This window comes from Anarrhichthys ocellatus, unplaced genomic scaffold (genome assembly GCF_004355925.1).
Source record: "Anarrhichthys ocellatus isolate YVR2014 unplaced genomic scaffold, GSC_Weel_1.0 scaffold28, whole genome shotgun sequence".
Classification (NCBI taxonomy): Eukaryota; Metazoa; Chordata; class Actinopteri; order Perciformes; family Anarhichadidae; genus Anarrhichthys; species Anarrhichthys ocellatus.
The window spans coordinates 2,628,758-2,652,818 of record NW_022280058.1 but is presented as its reverse complement, the minus strand read 5'-3'; the positions used below and the strand labels follow the sequence as shown (position 1 = coordinate 2,652,818).

The 24,061-nt window shown below is 42.9% G+C and overlaps 1 protein-coding gene across 9 annotated transcripts in view; it reads left to right on the top strand.

Moving 5' to 3' along the window:
* The window catches only part of fat1a (FAT atypical cadherin 1a), a 73,657-nt gene that overhangs the window by 9,671 nt on the left and 39,925 nt on the right, over window positions 1-24,061 (top strand). For 8 of the 9 annotated variants that reach the window (XR_004213313.1, XR_004213314.1, XM_031863358.1 and 5 more), the window contains exons 3-4: window positions 9,616-9,930; window positions 21,394-21,455. Coding sequence is in view for 7 of the 9 variants with exons in the window: in XM_031863358.1 (XP_031719218.1) it covers window positions 9,616-9,930; window positions 21,394-21,455 (377 nt within the window). In the remaining 2 variants the exon portion in view is untranslated. The remainder of the gene's footprint in view (window positions 1-9,615; window positions 9,931-21,393; window positions 21,456-24,061) is intronic. The other variant, XM_031863364.1, reaches the window with a different exon arrangement.

Genomic DNA, 24,061 nt, shown 5'->3' with positions numbered 1-24,061 from the left:
GCTACACCTGCTTTTAGTGCATGTTAGTGCACGTGAGAGTGCCCCACTGGTTAGCTCACGGCCGCCGCTCTGCACTGCTCATACAGCGATAACGCAGTTAGCGTCACGGAATCGTAGCACCCACACTCGGGTAAACCGTTAGCTATCATCGGCCATGTTGAGAGCCAATCAAAATGCTCCAAATCTCTTATATTGCACCTTTAACATATTAACCAGCTTGGAGATTCAGCAGGAAAAAAAAGCAAGATACACATTTCACTATTAAATGTTTCCATTGACATCCAGCATTATCTTTTAGCCTGTGGTTTATCCAACCAATTTTGGAGAAACATTTCTCCATGTTATAGTTTGCGAGACGTTTGAGTCCCCTCACCAGTGTACTTTTCTTTTCCGCCACCATTTTGTGCTTGGGAGGAAGCATCCAACTTGCTTGTCAGGGCTTGTAAGCTAAGTGGCTGGCTACAGTTGTACTTGTTTGGGCCCTACAGGTCAACAGATAAGGATTTTTGAGGGCAAATGCCAATTCTGAAAAGGCAAGTGTTGCAAATGGCCGATGTGATTTCCGCTTCAGAAAGGCTTTTGCAGATATTTTAAAAGATGCTCGGACACTCAGCTGACAGTATGGCTGCAGAGTGACCCAAAGGAGCACAGCGTACTGAATGTGGGTCAGGAGTGAAGGGTTTTAACTATGATGTCACTCCTGCACATACACTGTAAAAGGTAAATTCAGTAGAAAGCGTTCAAAGGAACAAAGTATACAAACACTACAGTTTGCAGTAGTGTTGAGGTGAATAAATAATAAGTTCCAGTGCTTGTCGTAACACACTAGCAATAAAACAATTCTTATCATGATGAACCAAGTCTCCACACCTTTAAGTCCACCTGACTCATGTTCTTTTCTTTTATATTGCCAATGAGTAACTCTCTTTTCATTTTATTATTGCTGGGATGACTAAGGGAGATTGTGCAAGTCAAGACGCTGAGCCCGAATTGATCAAAAGGTAGAAAATTAAGGGAAATGGGAAAAGTCAAAGGTAAAAGGAAGGAGCCAACTTCACAGAAACCTTTTTCAGTTTGGATAGACTTTTGCGCGACTTCATCTCAGTCTGCGGTATGGAGGTGATGTTAATGAGAAATGTCTTGAGGTTTTAATTTAGAGGATGCTGGACAGTGGTGTCCTTTTGGCTCGCTATGAATCTACAGTTCAGAAATATCTGTGGACAAACGCTGTTATTAAAATAGCCCTAGAACATTAATATAAAATGGGTTGCATGGTGGGAGGGGTGGGGAGGAATGAATTTCAAACTTATATTTATTACCGATATTATTATACCGTGCTAGCTTCTGTAGATATAGAATTTTGTTAACGTACATGAACTTTAGGTATGTAGATGTCGAGATGGATCAGCCTGTCTTAGATCTATTTTGATATATAAAAGTACATAAGCATTATATGCCATATCATCCAATCCGTGAGTGACTATCAGCTGCAGCACAATACATTTGTGCGACTCCACTTAAAAAGGAAAGAGTCACTCAAGGCTATATTGCCGTGGAGGTGATGGCGTGGGGCTATTGTTGTGTTGTGTCTTAGTTTGAAGTGAAATTATCCAGTGTACAAGGTGACCAGAGCCGAGAGTGTTTGGTCTAGATGGGATGCCGAGTGCTGATTGTATAATGTATGCATTGCCCTTTCTTGTTGGATAATATATGCATTGCCCTTTCCCTCGAAGTGGTTCGCAGCCTGTGCTATAAATGCGTTCTTTGTTAAAGCAAATGAAGCTGTTTGATGCACAATGACAAAGTCCTGTTAGTGCGTTTTCCATTTCCACCAAAAATAAGAAATTGCCAGTCCTTCTCGTTATCCAGTTAAAGTAAACAGAGTCTTGACAATAATTAAAAAAGATGCGTGTTTGTGTTCGTTCACGGTGTGTCTTCCGGCATCACGTATAGTTCGTCAAAATGGGGAGAGCTGTTGCTTTCTGTCCTCGATTTTCCCATTCAGCGCCGATGCATTCGAGATAAAAGTGGGACTGCAAAGTGGCACATGATTCCGAATGGTCTTTTGCTTGAGTGCTGTTACTGTGGAGACGGGACCAGGAATGTGCAGAGGGACAAAGTTGACTGTAGGTTGCTAAATGAAAAACACACTTTCCCCTGCTTAGAAGTATGTTGTTCTCTCAGTCCATTAAATCGTCTGAAAGAAACTTGAGGCTGACGTGTGCAGAGGATGTGCTTCATTGTGTGTTAATTCTTTTCATTCTAATGCTCTCTTGAATCAGATCTTAAGGCCGACTCTCTGTTCCTGTAGATGTACTGTGGAGAATACGGCAGACGTAACACTTTTAAAGCAGTGTTTTTCACAGTAGTGCCCTTAGGGACATTCAGAACTCCATAACGATGTTACGAACGTTTGCTTACTTAATTTAGTATAATACAATGCAAAAAATAATAATGCATTCCATTATACCGTTTTAGTTTGTTGTTATTTAATACGTAAAGCCACCGGTGCTAAACAGAGCCACTGCCATAGACAGCAGTGCACAGCATTATGTGGACAAACAGCAGTGATACGTTGAAAAGATTAGCATCTTCCTCACAGACGCATCTGAGAGCATATCCGCCAGGGGCCTTCACTGCTAAATTATGTCAGAGATGTACGAGATTCTGACATGCTTTTATCCTTTTATTCAGATTTCAGCAACTGTTTCAAGTATTTAGAGCCAATTTCATAGTTTTATGGTGCCGGGCAAGTGTACCTGAATGTCCACTCAGGTGCAGTGGAGTGGGTGTCATTAGGTCTACATGAGGACGTGGACACAACAACATATTATAACCCTGTGGCTTTGCCTTTGCTTTTAGGAAATTGTTCCAAATTCTAAATTTACTTGTGCATTTTTTTTGCCGAGAGATAGATGAGAAGATCGATACCACTCTCATGTTTGAATGATTGATATGAAGCTTCCACCAACGGCCGGTTATCTTAACTCAAACAGGTGGAAACCGGCACCTCTAAACCTCGCTGATTATCACGTGATTTCGTGTTTGTGTAAAAACGTCAGGTTGTGATTTTACGGAGGAGTTATGTGCCGTGATTGTTGAGCTGTTTCCCCTGTTTCTGTTTTCAAGCTATAATAATAGTGTTTTGTTGTGTTCAAGAGGTATTGATCTGTAGTCATGTTCTACGATGATTGGGCTTCATGGATGGGACGTCAGTAGGAGATCCTTTCCTGGTCCGTGCAGTTAGTCGGACCTGGAGAGATAGCAAACAATTCCCCCGTCACATGAGTGGCGATTCATGCTGTCAGCTCAAAGTCTACATCCTCCTAAGGCCAGCTGGGGTTAGCGTTTACAATGGGAATATAGAGAGAGCTATAGTGTAGGAAGACAGAAAAATATTCGGGGGCGGGGGGGGGAGTGTGAATGAAGATGGACCCCTGTGCGTCCCTCATTGTTCCCAGAGGCACAGACAGAGAGCTCTTCTGGGCTAGGAGGTATAGTAACTGCTCCTCAATAGTACTGTGATATTGAATCAAGGAATATTGCTCTGAGACCTGTTCAAAGGCCTTTAAAAGAATGCTGTTCCCAGTAACAATGGAGGCTTTGTATCGTCAGCTAAGTCCCAAAAAGCTATCTCAACTGGAATTAATGGGCATTCTTTTTTTTTTTTAAACTAGGAAAGAAAAACCCCATTCAGACATGCATCACAGACGTGTAACAAGTGTATGAAAAGATTTTTTTCAGTCTCTTTCCAACGCTCGCAGTCAGTCCAATAAATGAATCTCATGTTTTCTTTAGACCCTCTTTTACATTATGGCTTTCACACCATACAGAAGGGCGACTTGAGTGCGTGCGTGTGGCATTATAGGAAAGTCAAATTGGTCTGCCGTAGTCTTTCCTTTCACATTATGGATAAAGAAATTCTGAACTCATCAGTACTGGCTGTAAGAAACAGACAGAAACACCTGTAGGATTACAGAGGTATCAGTATTGTTTTAAAAGGCCCGGGCTCAACTTACTTATGGATTAAAGTAACGATTATTTTTTAATTATTCAATTAATCTAATGACTCATTTTGTGATTATTTGTAAGATTATTTTTTAAATTCCTGATTAACATAACAATTCATTTCCCCAAAATAAATGGTAAAAACCTGTCGAGCATCTTCTCTCAAAAGCAAACAAATGTAACAAGATAATGGATCATCTTTGTCAGATGCCAGAAAAAATACTGACTACTCAAATTCAAAAGGAATGCTGCGACACATTTATTTATTCACTGTATATCATAGCAACCCAGTATTTTACTTAAGCGCGTGACTTAAAAACTTAAAATAGTCCAAATCACTGGATTAATATGCAGTTCAGATAATCACCGTCAAATGTATTTTTGCATCATTGTGGGTGAAGGGAAATAACTGAAGCAATTTACAGATTGGAACAACTTTTTTTCTCAGAGTTACGTCACGTTAAAATAAACAGCCAAACAATGGTGAACCGTTTCATTACCGCAACAGCAGCAGTGTAGAATTAAAGATAAATAAACATTTCTAAAGTCGACTTTAAGTGCCTGCTACAAACAGACCCACGTTTGTCGTGTTGATTAATCATAGTACGTATATAATGCTTTTATGTGGACACTCACCGCACTCACAGAGCACCATATTGTTCTTGCGACGCACCGATGTACGTAATTTAAATCGGCGTATTTGTGTAATCTATGTCGATTACGTCGCCCCAGCATTAAGTACCATGTTCCCTTTAGCCAGTTGTTGACAGCTATTTCTCTGTCAGTACTGCCAGTACACAGCGTGCACAATGGTGCATGAAGTGGAAATGGCTCGTGGGCTCAATAGTCCGTGATATTGAAGGAGATAAGATGGTCTTTGTGGCACCATTACTGTCATGATTATCGCCCGAGCCCTCTCCTAATGTGTTATGACCCCGTTTAACTTTGAATCAAAAGAGCTATGACACTTACTGCAAGCCTGTTCATAATTAATTTACAGTATTTCATGCATGCAAGTGTTCAATGAAATGTATGGGAAATTCCTCTTAACACAGATCTCTGGCTATGATCACTTCAGATTATTATCGAATTCCAATATAAACTTGAAGGAAAAAGAAAACGATCACTAAACTAATCAGCTCAGGTCAAGCTTAGTTATAACGTCCGTTTACGACACATTGATGAATTAAAATGGGTTGCACTACACAAAGTAGTTCGAGCTCTAAATACATTTTGAGACCCACCAACTGCCGGTAACTGTTTGATAGCTAACTGAATTCAATGAATGCTAATATGCAATGAATGGAAAAGAAATGCTGCTAAATAGTAATATGCACTAATATTTTTGGACTTATATTTCACAAATGCAACTTAATACCTCGCATAATAACACTTCTAACATGAGCTTGGTTAGAATAATCCAGGATGTCCCGCTCAAGCTAAACTGCATGAAAAAAAAACGTATTTTTCAATCTTAAATTTTGAAATCTTAAGAACTTTGGAAGGACACCAACTCCCCAAAATCTTTTCACACAAACTTTCGTAATAGTTTACAAATAGCCCGTGTAACCCAGTCCACGCGCATTTTCTTTTCTATTTACAGCGACTATTTTATTTTTGCCTTTAAATAACAACCCCCTCAATATATTGCACATTATGAAATCAATGCTTCAGGCGATGCTTTGAATACACAACAACAAAACACTTTGCCTCGGACAATACTTTAGATCTTTTGAATTTGGAAGGTTTCAGGCATTAATTCCAACAGGCGGGGATGTCTTTGAAACACAGATCTTGGCTACAGATGCTTGGGAACTCTTTGGGATGATGTGATATGTTTAGTTGCTGGGTAACAGAAAGCTTAGCTTAGGACTCTTTCCATTACACTAGAATCTACAGCTTGATAGTGGAATTTGAAGCATTTTGCCGGGGTTGTGGAAAGAGAAGGGGGGTGGGGGTGGTGGGCACTGAGAGAGTTTATGTAAGCATGTGAGCGAGAGGCCTGAGAAGGCTGAGGAATGCGGGGAAGAGGTTAGTTCAAAGCAAGCCCCGATTTTTCAACCGCGGAATGACCAAGGAAGACCCGGAGCACGTTGAAGCGGCGGCACGTAATCACAACACTTTGAGTTGAGCGGTCAAATGCAAAGTTTGCAGACTTTAAAAGGCATGATTTTTAAAATCAGCACGAGCAACCATCTGGATTTTGCGAGTCTGAATATTGTATTGACGGCACGTGTTGTATTAAGTTGCGCTAGTTTGTTTCAGGAGAGAACCTGTGACGTGCAGGGAACGGTTTCAGGCCGCTTTTTCAAAAGCAAACTTCGCCCTCGTTCAAACTGCACCGTGACGGGAAGTCGTTGCTGAATAAACTCATTGTGTATCTGCACGGGATGTTGATTTAAGTACACTCACACGTATGGTACCTGCTGGTCTTGATAATTTGAAATCCTTCGGCTGTCTGAAGGCTCCACCACACTTTGAAGAACAAAGCCAGAGGGAAAAGGAAAGAGCAAGGGGAAAAAAAAGAAAGGCGGAAAGCAAATCTGGCAGAGGCTTGCACAGACTGTTTTTTTTTTTTTTCTTCTTCTTCTTCTTCTTCTTCTTCTTCTTCTTCTTCTTCTTCTTCTTGTGGGCCTAAGGGCAGGTTTTGCTTCTGCTTCAGTGGGCAGGCTAGGTATATGGGACGGGTGTGGCGACTAAATTCTTCAGATTCATCTTTCATGCGCTTTGTTTGTAACCAGTCAGCCAAAGGCCGTGGCAGATAGCTTTTCATACTCTGTGCCGTTTTACACATCTATGGTTAAGATGTTCCGTTTCTTGAGTCTCTTCAGAGATATATATTTTAAAAAAACAACAACTCTAGTGTGCAAATTGGCCTTGACATTTAGTTTGAAAAGGCCAAAAATGTGGGCAGTGGCATTCCTCGTGCAGCTGCAGTTGTATTCATGTGGCAATTTAAAAAAAAAATGCAACATATGAAGTCATCTCGTGTCTGCTGACAGAAACAGGGCGAAGAACTGCGAGCAAAAAGCACGACCCCGGAGAAAGTGGAATTGTTCTGCTACGCTAGTGTCCGCCAGTCAAACACATGAGCGTTCAAGCATGGGCGTCTCCTGGGCACAGGAAAGGAAGAAGTCTCACACCGTCCCGTTAGTCTCCTCTCTACTTTGTCGTATTAACGCGTGTGCGTGTGCTCACATGACCACCTCTGCTCCGCCGTACCTCCTCTCCTCAGACTGACCCCTCCAACCATTTTCACCTTCATTATCATCTTAAAACGTTCCCTATTTGAAGCGCCCCCCCCCCTTTCACTGATTCCCTTTCTACGGGCGTCTGAAACACGCGTCCTCCTCTCCTGTTGTGTTTCTCCTCCGGATGCCTCACAGAAGCATCTGCATTGCTTATTCATATCTTAACATTTGCAATTTGCAGGCACATGTTTTTCTTCCAGTCGGGACCCACTCCAAATTGTCAGCTTCAATAAGATCATAAATTAGTCAATAATGTGTTCTTTTTATTTCGGAATGATTGCAATCAAATTATCTGTTAATCTCATTTTATGACTTTGTCCAAATGTTTTCTCTCTGTGTCTATTGTGAGCTTCAAGCCATTAGTTTGATTGTACGCAGCCATCTCATTAGCATTCTTGATATACTCTCATGTCGATGTTGTTTTCACCACGGGGCTCTTTGGCTTTAAGGAAACATCGGGGAGCTACCTATTCTCCCTTGCCTGACTACCCCTCTTACGCGCGCCTCAAGCTAATTTGAAGCAGCTATAATGATGACTAACGACAAGAGAGGATCCCGGGCCGAAAACAAATGCAGGGCCGCTTAAGCGAAGCAAGTGGGGGGGAAGAGAATAAATGAGCTGTGCGACTGAACTCCCCTCCTGTGTTAGATTTTTTGAATTCGGTGAGAAGTAATTTGGAGTGTTTATACCTTTTTTTCTGAGAAACCTGCCTTTTACCCAAAGCAAGAGGTTTGGCTGCTCTCGGTTACACTCCTCCATCGCAGTTCATCACGTTACAGTGAACAAAGGCAGAGATGAGATGTGAACTACTGGAACCCGTTTGAGACGTGTCCTTTAAGTGTGTGACTTTGTGGAGGCTCCCTTATCTGGGCCGTCGGTAAGTGACTTATAGATTCAACACCCACACCCGGTAATGATACAGGTGTGCCTATACCATGAGTCACCTTTATTAGTTACTGATATGATAAAATCAAATATGGCTATAAATTTCCATTGCACCTATAAAAAAGGTTTATGGAGGTATTGCACACAACACAAACATGGACACAGTTGTTATGAAGGTTGTCAGGGTTTCCATTGTCTGGAAGATATTTCTCCGTTGATGTTGCCCTTCGCCGCCTTATATTCTGTGCTTGTTGAAATAATGGGACCTCACATGTGCTGGTTCTCCAAATAATATTATGCGGTTTCATTGTCAGCTGCTCATTTTCTTTCACTTGGTGCCCTTTGAAGATTTAGCTTTTCGTCCTCATTTTTTTCTATCAAGCAAAAAAAGCATATTTTAAAACGTTATCCACTGCGATCACTTGTAGCTGCTCTATGATGGGCACAACGCGACTCACAGCTCAGTCATTTCCCCACTTTTAGTTTTTCTTTGACAGTCCCATTGCTTTGCATCTATTTCACTTTGTGCTCGCGCTGAATGAAAACAGAAACCTTAGTCTGGTTAGAATTGAACTGTTAGTGTTCATGTCAACACATTAAGTAACACTTCGTCACGAGCAAACTAACACATAGGCATGTGCACACACACTCTCTCCCTCAAACTGAATCCCCCCCTCTACACCTATTTAAACACACACACACACACACCCTTTCCTACAGTTCAAATGCACCTACTGAGCACCTGGTGAGTGCTTGTAAGTGGGCTCGGGCGGGGATGAAAAGCACTAAAGCAAATTCGCTCCTGTGAACTTTGCTGTTAGCTTTTCCACAGAAAGATCAGAAGGAACATTTCCACTGCTCGGCAGTTTCAGCCATTCAAACATCAGAACAAGTGTGGCGGCGGAAGTTACCTTTACAGGTTCAAGCATGTAGATCAGTGTCCAACAGAACTGCATTGTTTTTTACAGTAAACCAATTACGTAGCATTTTTAGGACATTGAAATGAAACTTGTTGATACATAACTTAGGCCTCTGGTGCATCGGGACATATTTACAGCGAATTTAACCTATTTTAATGTAACTGCATTTAGACTATTTTATACTCATGGTATCCCCATTAGTTCTTCCTGACTGCTAAACCGGCCCATCCTCCACTATTCCACTTAACCATTGTCAACTTATACAACTCACAGGCCTCTGAAAGCTCTGTTGTTTGCTCAGCTGAAGGCTGCAGCCCCGACATGCCAGTGAATGTAAACAGGAGAGTGCTGGCTGGCTGTTGTTAATATACCACCGTGACGCGTTTCAGTCAAAGCGCCATCGACCAAACGCCTGTATCCGCCTGATCTGGTGTTGAAGCTCCTCGTCTCTCGATTGCTAGAAATCGATGTCAGAGATCACCGATGTGAGACTCGCAGGAATGTGTTGCACATGAAAATAATCCCAGATTTTGTCTTTCTAATCTCTCAGGCATTATCCGAACACAAGAGCTGCTGGATCACGAGACGACGGCTCACTACTGGCTCACAGTCTACGCGATGGATCGCGGCGTGGTGCCGCTCTCCTCCTTCGTCGAGGTCTTCATCGAAGTGCAGGACGTCAACGACAACGCGCCGCGAACCTCCGAACCGGTCTACTACCCCGCCGTCGTGGAGAACTCCCCCAAAGATGTGTCAATCATCCAGATTAACGCGGTCGATCCGGACGCCAAGGCCAGTGATAAACTCACCTACAGGATCACCAGCGGCAATCCCCAGGGTTTCTTTGCTGTTAACGCCAAGACAGGTGAGATTGCTGTTACCGCAATGGATATTGATGACACTATAAATTGCTTCCTCAGAGCAGGAAGTCCCTTCTCTGACTCGTGAACTGCCAGCTTGAGAAATAAACTTCAAACAACTGCAAGATAACTATTTACACCGCGCAGTTCATTGAACAAACGTCTAAATGATTAAATATTAAATGTATAGCGTCTCTAAGCAGGGATCAATTGGCATATCCTCACTGATAGATACATAAACAGACATTGCCAAATGTTATTTGCCTCGTCTAACGCTATCGACTATTTTAAGATCATGAATGTGGCAAAGTCAGACTGCGTAAAGAGTTACGCTCTATATTAAATGATCTTGTGAGAACTCGGGGCTAGGTTTTGAGAGACACTGTAGTGCAGTGTGCAGACAAAGCCGCTGCTGTGAGGTTCCTGTTTCCGTTCTTGTGCAAAAGGAAGAGCGGTGTGAACACCATCTTTTGACCCAGGACAGGAGTGGGTTGAGCCTACAGGGGGTTTCTCCACTCTAACACTCTAAAGTGGGTTCTCATATGGTACTCTGCAAATGGTGTGATGATTAATATTTCATTGGGTTCTTTTAAAGTTGCAGGATCCGGCTATGTTTAGTTGGAAAGCAAGAGAGGAAACTTGTAGTAGGTACAAAGTGAAGCTCCATGTACATTCAGAGCCTCTCTGTAAATGAGCAGACACATTCCTGTTATACTGGACTCAATATTTACTGTATGTGCGATTCCATCGAAGCATGTGTTTTACACGTGTGCATAGATCCCCTCAGAGCCATTAGGTTGATCTTTGCAATTTTATGATTGTTAAAAAAATCAAGGACAGTTAGTCCTCTTTATAAATGACTTCCATTTCCATAGACACAGTGGCAAAATGAGATGGTTAAACTCTCCCTGAAAGTGCCAATTACTGAATTATTCTTTCTTACAAACAGGTGATTTATGGCCTTGAATGCGAGTGGTCATGAAACTGAACCGAGGAAGGGGTCAGTGAGGCAGTTGCTCCGGTCTGTCCTCACTGCTGTGTGTGTGGTCCTGTTTCCCAAGGTTGTCCCATCTTACTGACTTAGAGTTATTTTCGTTGGAAGCGGCAATGTGAATTTTCCGACCAAATAAGGATTCGTCTTGTAGCGCACCTCCTCCCCCAAAAACGAGCCTGACAGTAATGCTAGGTACTCCCCACTGGACGGGAAAATACAGAAAAAATAAACGATAAGGAAAAAGGGGAAACCTTTGGCACGCGGACACATACGTCTGGTGTTTTATCTGCATGCATGACAAGATCGGCTTACACATACGCCGATGAGAGCTGTGGGAGGCTGGAAAAGGAAAGCGGTGTGAAATCGAATATTTATCTTCTGACAAAGCAGTCATACCTAACGCTGTTTAAACATCGTAGGCAGACCTTGAGCTGTGAAGAAAATATCTTTGCAATCGTGTGTCTTCCTGATATATTCTGTTTTTTTTTTGTTGCCCTTCTGTGGACCATAACTGGAAAAGAATGTTTACACTGAAGCAGCTGATCTCAATCTGTTGCTTTTTGGTATTTCTTTTTGCATTTTCATCTTTTTTTTTTACCGCTGAAGAAGAGGGATTCTTTGTAAATATCCTTTGATTGTGTTGTGTACATTAGTTTTCTTCATCAAGGCCTGCTGTGCTTTGTTTCTAGGTGTTGGTGAATGCCCACGGTAAACGTACAGTGCATTACTTATTCAGCAGTCAAAGGTCTTCTCAGCCCACATGTCTGAAACTATTTCCCACTCGTAGGATTACAGAGTTTTTTAAAGCTTAAGTCAAGTCCACTGTGGGCAGGGCCTCTTTACAGTAGAATTCATGTGTTTTTTTTAAATGTCAAGATGAGCTCTGAAGAAAAAAAAAAACCAGGTTATACAGATGACACTGAAGCATAAAGATATGACCCATTCATGCATATCAAAGCATGTTTAAACTTTTATGAGCAGGACACCAGAGCCCCCTGCGTCAGGTTCAACAAAGACAAAGACAACTTTAAATATTAAACTACTGCTGTGATTTCTTTTTTTCTTTGTTTTTAAGATTGCAGCAGAGAGTGGCGGTAGCGAGGAAGGGAGAAAAAACAAGCGAAAACAAGGAGCCATAGCTGCCTCCATGAGGAGACAGTGATTTATGCACAAAACGACTGCGACATGTTTAACTAGCCAATGTTTTTACTTCCAAATTGGATTGAAGGAGGAGAGATTACAAATTATATTTAACTTTTTATTATCTGTGGTGTTAAGTGAGACGGGAATAAGCCTGATATCTCTCCACATTATCAACTCAATATGCCGTTCTCACCGCATATTACAGGTTTTTGAAAATGTTTAAATTTACAACATGCGAGTCTCTGTAATTACATGTTCTAAAATTGCATTGGAAGCATAGTTCCCTTGGCGTAGCTACAAAGCTCTACAAAGGGGTGGGAAAGAGGAAAAGCCGTTCAGGCCTGTGTTTTGTGTGTGTGGTTTTCTTTTTTTTTTTGGAAACGTGCATGTGTTCCAAGCTAACTCACTAGCCTCCTATAACGGGCGTCAGCCTAGCTCAGCCCTCTGAGCAGCCTGTCGAGCTTCAAACACATATGAAGGCTTCGCTCGACACCTTGGGTGGCGTCGGTTGCCCTTTTTTTTCCCGCACAGACCCACGTTGGCTCGGTAAAACCCAGGATGAAAGGCTCGGGCCGACTTTATTTATGCCAAGTAAACAAGTCCCGCTGTTTTGGCTGTTCTCTGACTTCAGTTTGTCATTAAAGTGCAAGGCCAGCTCTTCTCTCTCGCAGACACTATTGCAATCCCGACGAGAGCTTAGAACCTAACCGTTTGATATCGTCTCGCTTTTGAGGGGAATAAGAACAGAGGGGGAGACACAAGGCAGAGCTGTGTGTGTGTGTGTGTGTGGGGGGGGGAATTATGTGCTTTAAATCAGCATGAGATCAGTGAATTTCAATAATGATGTTTGGGTCTGAACTTTTAAAAGACGGAACAAGTGCTCAGTTGTCTGGTGGCACAGATCTCATCCCACCCACAGACATGACCGCGGTTGCTCCACGCTCCTAAGCCTCGATTGGACGGCTGCTGAGAGTTGGAATTCCCTGGGTTAAGACTTGTTACAACAGGATATGGGCTGCGTCGGGCTGATATGCAATCGCGTCAAATTAGAACGAGGAGGATTTGTCCATACGTGCGGTTCTTGAGACAGCCAGCCCCGTAGCTGACTGGTTTTATTCCCCTATAGAAGGGAGTTGTCACAGCTCCCGCGCTATTTCATCTGAGGTTGTTGACACGAGTCGCCCACCTTTTCTGTGGGAGAGCAAGTAGCGTCCAGCACCTGGTGAATCACTCGCTCTCTCTCTCGCTTCTCTGAAACGCTGTTGCTTTGACTTCCTGGACTTTGGGCGGCGCTCTTATGCCAGAGCACGCATGTGTCAGGAAAAGGGCAACCGAGCAGAACATAGTAGTCAGGACACACAGACAGCTCACACACAGGAAGTTTTTTTTCATATCTAAGTTAACGAGAGAGAGAGAGAGCAAGTGCAAAGATCACAAGGATAACTATCTTATCTTGCTGAATGCTCATTACTCTACTTCCTGCTGTGCCGATATTTCCTTTCTTTGTATCGTAGTAGTGCTTTCTAAGGCTTCTCCAATTATCACAGTGTTGTCCATTGACTTTTCAGAACATGGTATCATTAGTCTGCGGAGACCTGACATATGAGATTTGCGCTCAGAGCACCCAAAAAGCCTGTAGAAAACTCCACCTTATAACGATGGCGCCTATCTGTGTTCGTCAGCAGACAATGGTGTAGTTCCAGCTGACGAGAGCGTGCCTTTAACAGGAGACGGCTATCTATACCTGATTGTGCCTGCCCTATAATGGCAGACTCCATTCCAGTGGTTAAACCCAAATGACGGATGGAAAAATTGTTACAGTGGCATTGAACAAATTCTGGCCCCTCCTTTTTCTTTCGCCTGCATTCACCAACTCAATGTCATCAATTGAGAAGGAGGGCCGTGGGCGATGCTTTGGCGAGCTCGGATACCTTTCGACAGGTTTTATGTGCATTTGTCATCCCCAGGGTTGAATGAAAAGGTAAGGGAGAAAACAGCCACCGGGACTGGAGCTGCGAAGCATCCACTTTTTGTGGAGCTCAAATCAACTTTCAGTAACGCCTCCTCTGTTTGAGGTAGAAAAGACACACACACACACACACACACACATTGGCGTTATCAGTGGTTTACCGAAGCCCCAACAACCATCAGGGGAAGTGAGATAGGAAATGGATACTTCCAACAACTTCCTGGTGTTTCCGGTAATTGCAGGAGGCCAAACGATTGTTACAGGTCTCAAGAGATTGCGAGAGGAAAAAAAAGTGGAAATGAAAAATGTCTGATTGTCCTCTTAAAACTTCAAAGGGTGGTCATAGTGGCTTAGCTGGCTACGGTTCAGTTCAACCACAGTGTCTTTGAGACACATCCAATGATACGGCATGATATAAAAAAAAAAAGGTGCCATTTAATCTCCTTTTTCAAAAACTAAAGCATGTCACATGCCGCCACCACGGGTCTCCAAGGTTTTCATTGTGTCTTGGTTAATGATCTATGAACAGGAAGCTGAAGACAAGTCTCTCTCTTTTCCTGACGTTACTAAAAAAAAAAGAAAAAAAAAAGTATACATTCACTCACTTCACAACTTAATAAAAGCATCGCAGGAGAACTGTGATTCATTCAGTGCCAAGCCAAACCAGTATGTGCAGGGTGACCAGCCTCATGACCCAAAAGCATGAAAAAACCCACCTCGCTTATTCTTTCTGTGTAAACTGAAAGCCGGCAACTATGACAACCATTTGTGCCATCAACTCGGATCAAGTGACACCTTTTAATAATAAGCCTTTGGATTTGTTGATATGCTGGTATTTTGAAAGACAAGTTTTCGTTGACAGTGGCAAACCTGCGTGGGTTTACAAGTGGCTGCAGTTAAGTTAAATGAATCCGTGCAGGTTTTTGCTTTCAATGTTTTTATCTCTTAAAATGATCCTGCTCAAGGGTTAATGTGGAAGCACACCGACACACCTCCGTTAAATGGACCAGGCCGACCTGGCTGGGCCGCATCAGAATGCCTCACTTACTCAAGTGAACGGCACAAAGCTGACAGCTGTGTGCGCAAATGTGTAAACAGCAACACATTGGGCCATGCAGTGGAAACTGCTTCTCGAGATCATTTCTACCCGGGTCAAATTGATCGCTATGAACGGATGATAATTATATCTGCTTTTGTTTTGTTTTTATTTGTTCCTCATGCAGATTACCATCTCATTGACATTTGTATATTTATTACACGGTAATAAAAAGGCATTACCAAACCAGGAGTGCTTTTGGTGCACATTCGTTTTTTTAGTGAGAGAAAATGACTTTTCTTTTTTCCTGTCAGGATTTCAATGTGCACGCCGCTGTAGCCTCAGGTAGCCAGACGGGTTACCTCCATGCAAAGCATCAAGGGAGTAGCGTAAAAGAAAGGAAACAAAAATGTAATTAATGTTGGCCTACCGTATTTTTTAAATGTTTTTTTTTCCAAACGTTGTCATGTATGAAAATGAACACTGTAATCGGACTACTACAGGAATGATTCTGCCAAAGCCTTTTTGATCCATATCAGCGGTTTCCACTGTATTTGTATTTTGTATTCTTAGTAAAGGCTACTGGTGCCCTCAGGCCCCATTCGTGTGGGTATATGGGATACCTTGTAGGGACCAGGAACATGCTGGCGTTCGTTAATCACAATACCTCCCCAAGCTTCTTTGTGTTTCCTCTATCATGCCGTTTACTCCCCCAGGGCATTTTGTTCCTGAGGGTTTTTTTTACATCGTTTCATTCAACAAAGATTTTTTCGAAAAGACAAGTTAAGCTGTCGAAGCTAATGGGTCAGCCTCGTCTCTGACGGGACAATAGGTCCTCACAGTTAATTAAAGAGACGTATTTGTACCATTGACTCTCTGTCTTCAAACCATCCCTCTTTTGTGGAGCGGTTCATACTCCAACAGAGGAGGTTAAATGGAAGTGGACGGTGCAACACAGCCAATAAGCTCCAGTAACATCATCCATTTTGGACTCCCCTGCTGTCCGTTCCCTCAAAGGTCAGCACTGTCGAGGCACATTGCTGTCGTTCAACTGCACAAATGTGTGGGTCAAAGTCGACCAGTTCAACTGCAACGAGAAAGAATTATACAGATTTACGCATATATTCACGTTTTCTTCAGCTGGTGTGACAAAATCCAGTTGAATATATTTCAAGGAGAGTTGGGCATTAATGTGTGGACTCGGAAAGACTTCATCGCCCAATGAAAATTGTTCATATGTGATCTTGCTACGGGTCACATTTTGTATTCATTATCTGTCCCTCCAGAACTCACGAGTTCAACTTCTGACAATTCTATACTCATCAGCGCGTGTTTGATTGACAGATGGCCAATAGTCTAATTGGCCTTGCAGATTTTATTCTCACGACATGACCACAGCTTAAACGTTCATGTGGTTTGACAGATGAAAATGAAGAGACCAAAGTGAAATCCGCGAGGCCTACGTAGGGAGAGGGAGGGATATTTAACATGTATAGATATGCAAAAATATGTATCAAAAAACGAATTTCTCCCACACAGTCTCTCACTGGTGCTGTTATCTGCGATGCCTTGTCTTTAATAGCACAGAAGGTTTCACGTGTGCATATCAGAGCGGACATAGGTCGAGACTACCAGTAAGCTCAATGGTCTCAGCTGCTCCTCTGCGTCCATGCATCCCATTCATTTACACAACTCCCCATAACATTCACTTTCACCGGCACTGGGGAACCTGAAGCCCCCCCATAGCCCCGAGTCTTCCATGACGTGCTTGTGTTTTCAGATTACAAATAAGCCTCGCAGCTGTGAGGTGCTGAGATATCTCAATCCTAATGCAAACAACGCTCCCCCCGCTGACTGCCTTTTACTCATTCCCACCAAGACCATATGTATGTGTTAATGTGTTTATGTCCGCTGACATGGCCTGCTCTTCGTCGCATTTGTCAACTTCTGTGCGCTCCTGGACGACCGAGCAGGACATTAGTTGGACCACGCTACCCTTTTTAAATGGCACGCCGAGTATTCCTTCACAATAAAAGTCTGTAGCTCTCGTTCATCTGAGTTAAGATGGCATCATGAGCAGTGAAAGCAGATCTTTTTCCCTGTGTTGTTTTAGACCCGAGTGGCAGACACTTAACTCAAAATGAAGCCGCGAGTATTGATATGGCTCTCTGGGGTTGGACGTTGGGTTTCAGGATAAGAAATGTTGCAGTGTTTGTTATTTCCCTCACGCTAGAGAGACATAGCAAGTGTTTAGATCATGAATATTCATGGCGTAGTGTCATTTCATCAACAACAATACTACCAAGTCCAGACGCCCGGCACATTCTCGATTGTCTGGAGTTAAAAGTGTGTCACATGGATATGTGTGTCACTCCAAAGACTGCTAATCACAGCAGTAATTCCCGGGTATGAACCGGCCCAACAATGTCCCTGGACTCCTTTGCTCCCTCCAGGCCTTCATTTCGGAGCTTTTGGTTGTAGCGCTCAAAGGACGCGGTCCAGAGTGCCACCGCTGCTCTGCTGTTGTTTTTCTCCCCCTCTCAAAACAGCACGGCTGTAATTACTGTCGGCACGGCTCAGCCCACGCCTGAGGATGGCTTTTGTGTGTGTGTTTGTTGTGACAAAAAGGACTGCGGGGTTTGGAAGTGCAGACTCCTTTCGGCGAGCTCGGGCTCACCGAGCAATCATTTCACGGTTCCTTAAGGTAGAGACAGAGAGGTGTGTGCGCCGCTTTTGGCCAGCGTCGTCCGACATAAATGGAGCATTCCTGGTGAGCGTGTCACTTTACTATGAGTGGACAATGATTGCAGGAAGACTTTAAATAGATTTTAGATTTTTGAACACTTCTATTTTCTTCTGGAAACAAGTTGTTTCCAAAAAAAAGAGATCAGTGTTTGGATATTAGGAGTGGGCGACGAGTCCCGAGGTCGGAGATCTGGCAGTGAGCTGGCAGCATGTCAAGACAAAAGTGGAGCAAACAAAAGCAGTTTAAGCCACAACACAACACGCATCAAAATAGCTTCTTTTTTTTTTTTGCATTTCAGATGTTTTATTCTACTCCCTGACATCTTTATTCTCCACATCTTGAATTGGATGCTGGTTTCATGCTCCATCAAAATTCTAAAATACTTTCACTTAAAACAATATGGAAGAGCAGTAAAATGTTGTTTGTGGTTCAAACAGGCCATGCCTCAAAACCGCTAAGCTGACTGTTGCAGGGCAGAAACAGTTAGTGAATTAATCAGGCTATAAACATACAAATAATCTGCAACTATTTTGAGAATGGATTAATGGTTTAAAGTCATTTTACCAGAGAAAAATCCAAAGACAATAGCTAGTTCCAGTTTCTCCAGTGTGAAGATGAGCTGCATTTCTTTTGTCCAGCACGATAGCAAACTAAACGAAACGTCTTATTGGGTTTCAGGACATTTTTTTTAAGCAATTATCTGGAATTTTACAGACCAAACAATTCATCTGTTGGTTGAGAAAACAATCGCAAGATTAACCAATAATGAAAATATTCATTATTTGCAGCCTCAGGCTACTCGCTACACCTGTGGAACACACTTCATGCGATTTGAAAAGAGGAACCCGGGACCATATGATTAAAGGCAGATGCTCACTACATGGCGGATTGTCTGTTGCAAGTGAGACGTGCACAAAGAATACACAGCTTGGCAGGAAAGGTTGCCGTCCTGCTGCGAGAAGTTCGGCACCCAGCTGTTGCTGAAATGGCACAAATGCATCTGGAAGGAGTCCCGTATTTATCAAATGCTTTTGATATTTATGACACCTCGCCACTTGTTTCGCGATGGGATTCCAGCGGGGTGTTATACATGAAATCTGAGCGTGCTCGTTGCCCGAGGTTTGCGTTTGCGTTTGTTGAAGGAATCAAATAACTTTTCCCTTTTTTGTTTATTTTGAATGCCTTGCTTACCAGTTCACTCTCTCCAAATTTCCACGTCCCTATTTCCAGCCGGAGGTAGCGGTGCTAATTTGTGTCGGGTGGAGAAAAAGGTGACGGAGAGATTACACTTGAAACGGTTTTGTTTTCAACAAGCGCGTGTATCCATGAACAGAAGGCATTCCATTAACTCGTCTTCCGGTGCGCCTGCTGTCGCGTCGTCATGGTTTAAATTATTTGTGAAATGGGACCTCTGTGCAGTCTTTTGCAGGACTAAAAACCAAATGTCCATCCGTTGGGATCGCTGTGAAACAGGCATTTAGTCATCGGTTTTGTTGCGGCGCTGCGCTGCTGCCGTACTCAAGAGTAAAAAGTTTACATTGCAAACACCGTATCCGTTATGATCCCCAGCCGAGCTTTTGACTCGGCAGCCAATTTTTGCAGAGGAATTATAAATCAGAGACCTAGACTCTTTATTCTGCTCTATAATGCAGGTACAAAGAGAGGAGTTACCTAACACGGCACACAGGGGAGCTTAAAAACATTATCATCCATCAGCTCCTGCTCTGCTAAAGCACATGAATAATTAGTCAGCGTGGTCTGTTTTGATGTGGCACAGCAGAACTATTAGCTTTGATGGTAATAATCTCGAGCGCGCTAACTCGTGTAGCCCACGCTGATCCTCTGCAAACATCAGGCAACACTGCAAAGAGTGATTCCTGTAGGTGGTATGAATTTACAAAACTTAATTGTGTTGTCAGTGTTGTCACACCTCTTTTATTATATGTTATTATATTATATTATTATTATTAAGCAGGGTTATTGCAATGTTTGCCCCGTTAAATCATGCGGCGTAAATCAAAAGGAGCCCATTCAGACAGCTTAAAAAATAGGTTTCATTAATTATATATATGCCTATTTACAAAACAAATAAAAATGAATAACACGACGAACAGTTTGGTTCTCAAGCTGGGGTTAATTTCTGGGGGTGCATCAATATATAGACACGTCAGGTAAGCAGAGCAAAAAAAGAATTGCACTGATAGGAAGAGGTTTTATCAGTAGACCTCTATCTGTGCAGCTCGCTGTGAAGATTAAATAAAGCCTAAGAAGGAAAGGATAAAAAAAAAAAGGGGAGCAAAAGTGCCTCCTCAATTGCAGTGCTGAGGGAGGGATATTTCAGGACCTGTAAGTTGTGGCCTGCTATTCTCGTTGCAGGCATATGTGCCATTGATGGCTTTTGGGTTTTCGGAAATCCTTTGCTTTATGCTAATCAGACGCACTGTGGCAAGCAAGACGGCTCTGGTGCGGTCGAAGTTGGCACGTCTACTCTGCACTCAGTCTCTGCAAAAGTTGCAATTAAACCGGTAGTGAGAACAGCGTGGCTGCTTATAACGCAGCCATGTAGCATTACACCCCCCCCCCCCCCCCCCCCCCCCCCCTCCTCTTTTCTTCTTTTTTTTCTTCCCTTGTTTGCGAGTTTGATTTAAAATGGGATTAGCTCAGGAATTCAAGACTCAAAACTTGTTTTATTTTTACTTTGGTCAAACCCTGGCTCAACAGAGAGTCCCTTCTGTGTGATTCACTGTGGAACATAAATCCTCCCACTTAAAACGAACGATGGAACCCGAAAAAAAGACCCTTGAAACCCTTCAACTAGCTGCCGGATCTTTTCTGAAGGTTCCTTCGCTCTGTTTTCAAAGGGTGCTGCTCGGGACCGGGGGCGACGTCTGACTGGCTCTCTATTTACTCAGCTTGTGGACAAATTAAAAGCAGCGTGTCTCTGCCAGGCCGCTGTTTGGTCACTACTCGCAGACCTCTGTGATATTCCACATATGTGAGGGCAGTGTGGTGGGATGTCTGGCATACAGGGAGAGCACTCCTCCATACGCAAACTCTTAACTTGTGGCTGACTGATGAGATAACCAGCAGGATTTCACATTATGTCACTCAGCAGTGAGTGGAAGAATTGGAGTATTGTTAATCCAATATTGTTTACATGTTTCGATTTCTGAAAGTGTGTCTTTGGCTCTCAACCTGATAATAAACTGATCTATAAAATGATTTAGTCCACCGTATAACCTGCTGATACTGGATATTTAATGCAGATATCGATTTAAAAAAAACCAATATATCAACAAACAATACATAAATCAATTTCACATTTCTGACAAGGATCCCTAAAATGTTCTTATTGAAGAATTTTAACCAATATTTGTGCTGAGTGGGACATTTCAGTGCTCAAACATCTTTTTCAGTGACATTTAGTGTGTGATTTTATAACTGCTTTATCATGTAAACAATATATATATATATACGTGTATATATATACATGAAACAACAGAAATTGATGCACTTGGTTGTTCTATGTAATTAATTCTATATATCCGTTAATATTCACGTTATTGATTGTCTTCAACAGGTCTGGTTACAACCACTTCCAGGAAACTGGACAGGGAGCAACAAGACGAGCACATTCTCGAGGTAAGCTCTTTATTTTGTCGATTTTCAACTCGGTGTCGACCTCTCTTATGTGTGTGAAAGTAAATTAGTAAAATGATAATCAGAGACCTTCAAAAAAGAAAAAAAGAACCAAGGTTTCTGCATTTCCAGCCTACTTTGGCTGCGTGCCACAGGTTGCCAACAAAGACGAGTCTTCTCGTGCATGCAGGAAAGGTCCTTTTTGGAATAATTTCACCTTGTGCTGATTCTCCGGATGGGGTAGGAAGGAGAGGTGGGAGGCGTGTGGGAGATCCCGGTGACTGCTCCTTTGTTCTTTCCCACTGTTCCGTCTCGTGGACGGAGCAAGCCGGGACAGGAAACTGCAGTCAGACCAACGGGGGCCAATGTCTAAACTTGTGGGTTTTAATTGAGCGGGGCTGCGTTTATCTCCCGATGCCTCGCTCCCTCTTTCTCAACCACAGCGCCGGGGCTGATAATAGCCGTTTTAATTGTGTTTCCGGTGCTGACAGGCAGCAGATTGGACTCCTTTTAATCATTGCTAGAAGTTACACATTTCAGTGATCACTGGGTGACAGTTAATGTGTTGTAATCCATACTCTGATTTTACATCGCACTGCACTAATTGCGTGACGGGACTGAGAGTAAACGATAGGGATGAAAGTGGGGAACAAGGGAAGACTGTGTCACTTTAAGGGAATGTTTTGCTGATGAATTAAATCCAATAGTAAGGTTGTTGGAAATATAAGCAACAAAATGTAATATGTCGGAGACTATTTTGTACTTTTGGGTGTCAGGAAAAGGTTCCCATAAAAACCCAAAGCTCCTCCATCTAGCGGTTTGCTCTTGACGTAGAATTGCTACTTCCAACATGTGGTGCAAAGCTGTTGAAGTACTAGCTTGGAATTGGAGTCTTTGTGTCTGTAAAAAATAAATAAATAAAGAAGCAAATTCCCACCTCAGCTAAGCTAAGCTAAACTGAGTTCATGGCTTTTCTTCATTTGTCTGTTTTGACAAAATGCCTCCAGACAGATATTTTTAATTACCACAGTAAACACTCAAACTCTCGTCCACTTTAATGTGGTGCCAAATTCCACATGCTTGTTCTCTTCATGCTAATATTCTTGCCTTTCTGTGTCGTGTTTATTTACTCAAACTTAAAATGATATCAGATACGGTAAAAGAACCAACGTTTTGTTTCAGAAGATGTAATAATAAAAGGTCTCTCGTGCACATTTCCTATTTAATCTGAATGTGAATTGGAGGGATCATTTAAAGCGAGTAACTTATGACCTAAATACTTAAGAAGTGGCTGAGTGAACACTGCCTTTGAAAGAGCTGTGTAACCATGGCAACTTAAGAAGTTTGTGCGTGCTGGTCACTCGTTATTGGGGATCCTGCAGGAAGCTCTTTATTGGGCCAAACATTTATGGAGCTGCTCAGACCCCTAGACCCTACAATGTGCCCTCTCCACACACACACACACACACACACACACACCCGTCAGTGTATCCTCAGGGCAGCTAATCGAGGGATAATCATGACTCAGAGGAATAGAGATGTGTGTGCGCATGCCTTTGTGTGCGAACTGGGTGCTGGCAGAACAAACCAGATTTGAACTCCTAACCGGCGGCTGAAGTTTTTGTGCGAGCTCGTCGTAGGAGAAGAAACGAAACATGTGGGGCCGTGTGGAACATGTGGAGCAATTAGGGTGGGGGCTGTGTCAGCATTGTTTGCACCAAATGCCAAGAGGAGGTGGAGGGATAACAGGAGGGCCTTCAGCTATTATGATGAGAAGGATGGGGGTTGGTAGTTGTCGTGTGTGTGAAAGAGAGAGAGAGAGGGGGAGAGAGAGAGAGAGAGAGAGAGAGAGCTAAAGGCAGTGGGGGAGTTTGAGGAAAGGCAAAGCTGCCCCTGTTGGTGTAAGTGTGGGCTCTGGCAGCTGGATGATAGGCCTCCGTCCCAGGAAGGAGGGGGGGGGGGGGGGGGGGGGGTTGGTAAATAGCAAAAGTGGGACATGCCAGGACATGCTTAGGATTCAGGGATTTAGGACTGAGAACATTATAATGGAAAAACCAGAGGTTGAATGGGCTGTTCACATCTGTTGTCTGGAGCCAATCCCAGCATGCAGTTGGACGCAGACGCAGTGTACCTGGCCAGGTTGCGAGTCCGGCCTGTTTGACAAGGATGTTAGATCCTATACTCCGTCTGTTTTTCTGATTAGTCATTAAATCTATTAAAACTCATAAAATACTAATAAAACGTGCTTCATAAGGACCACTTTAGAGAACTCAGACGTACTTGTTAACAAGGCTACCAGAAATGGTCCAGGTAGAAGTACACTATAGTTGGAAATACAACTCCCCAGTGAGCCTTTCTGTTTGGGTTTTTCCACCGTCTGTGAACACTTTTATTTCAACTCTTTTTCCAACCTCTAAAGGTTGTTGGTCCCCATGGGGAAAGGTCCTGCAGTGGAAACATCCCAGGAGTTGGAATATTGTAACAAGGAGATTTACTTCAGCTTCAATGAATTCTCCTCAATATTATAGTCGAGCGCGATATACATTTTTTTATAGTAACTCTATTACAAAGTCCTGCACCGTTTGTCTTGATTCCCAGGCTATTTTAAT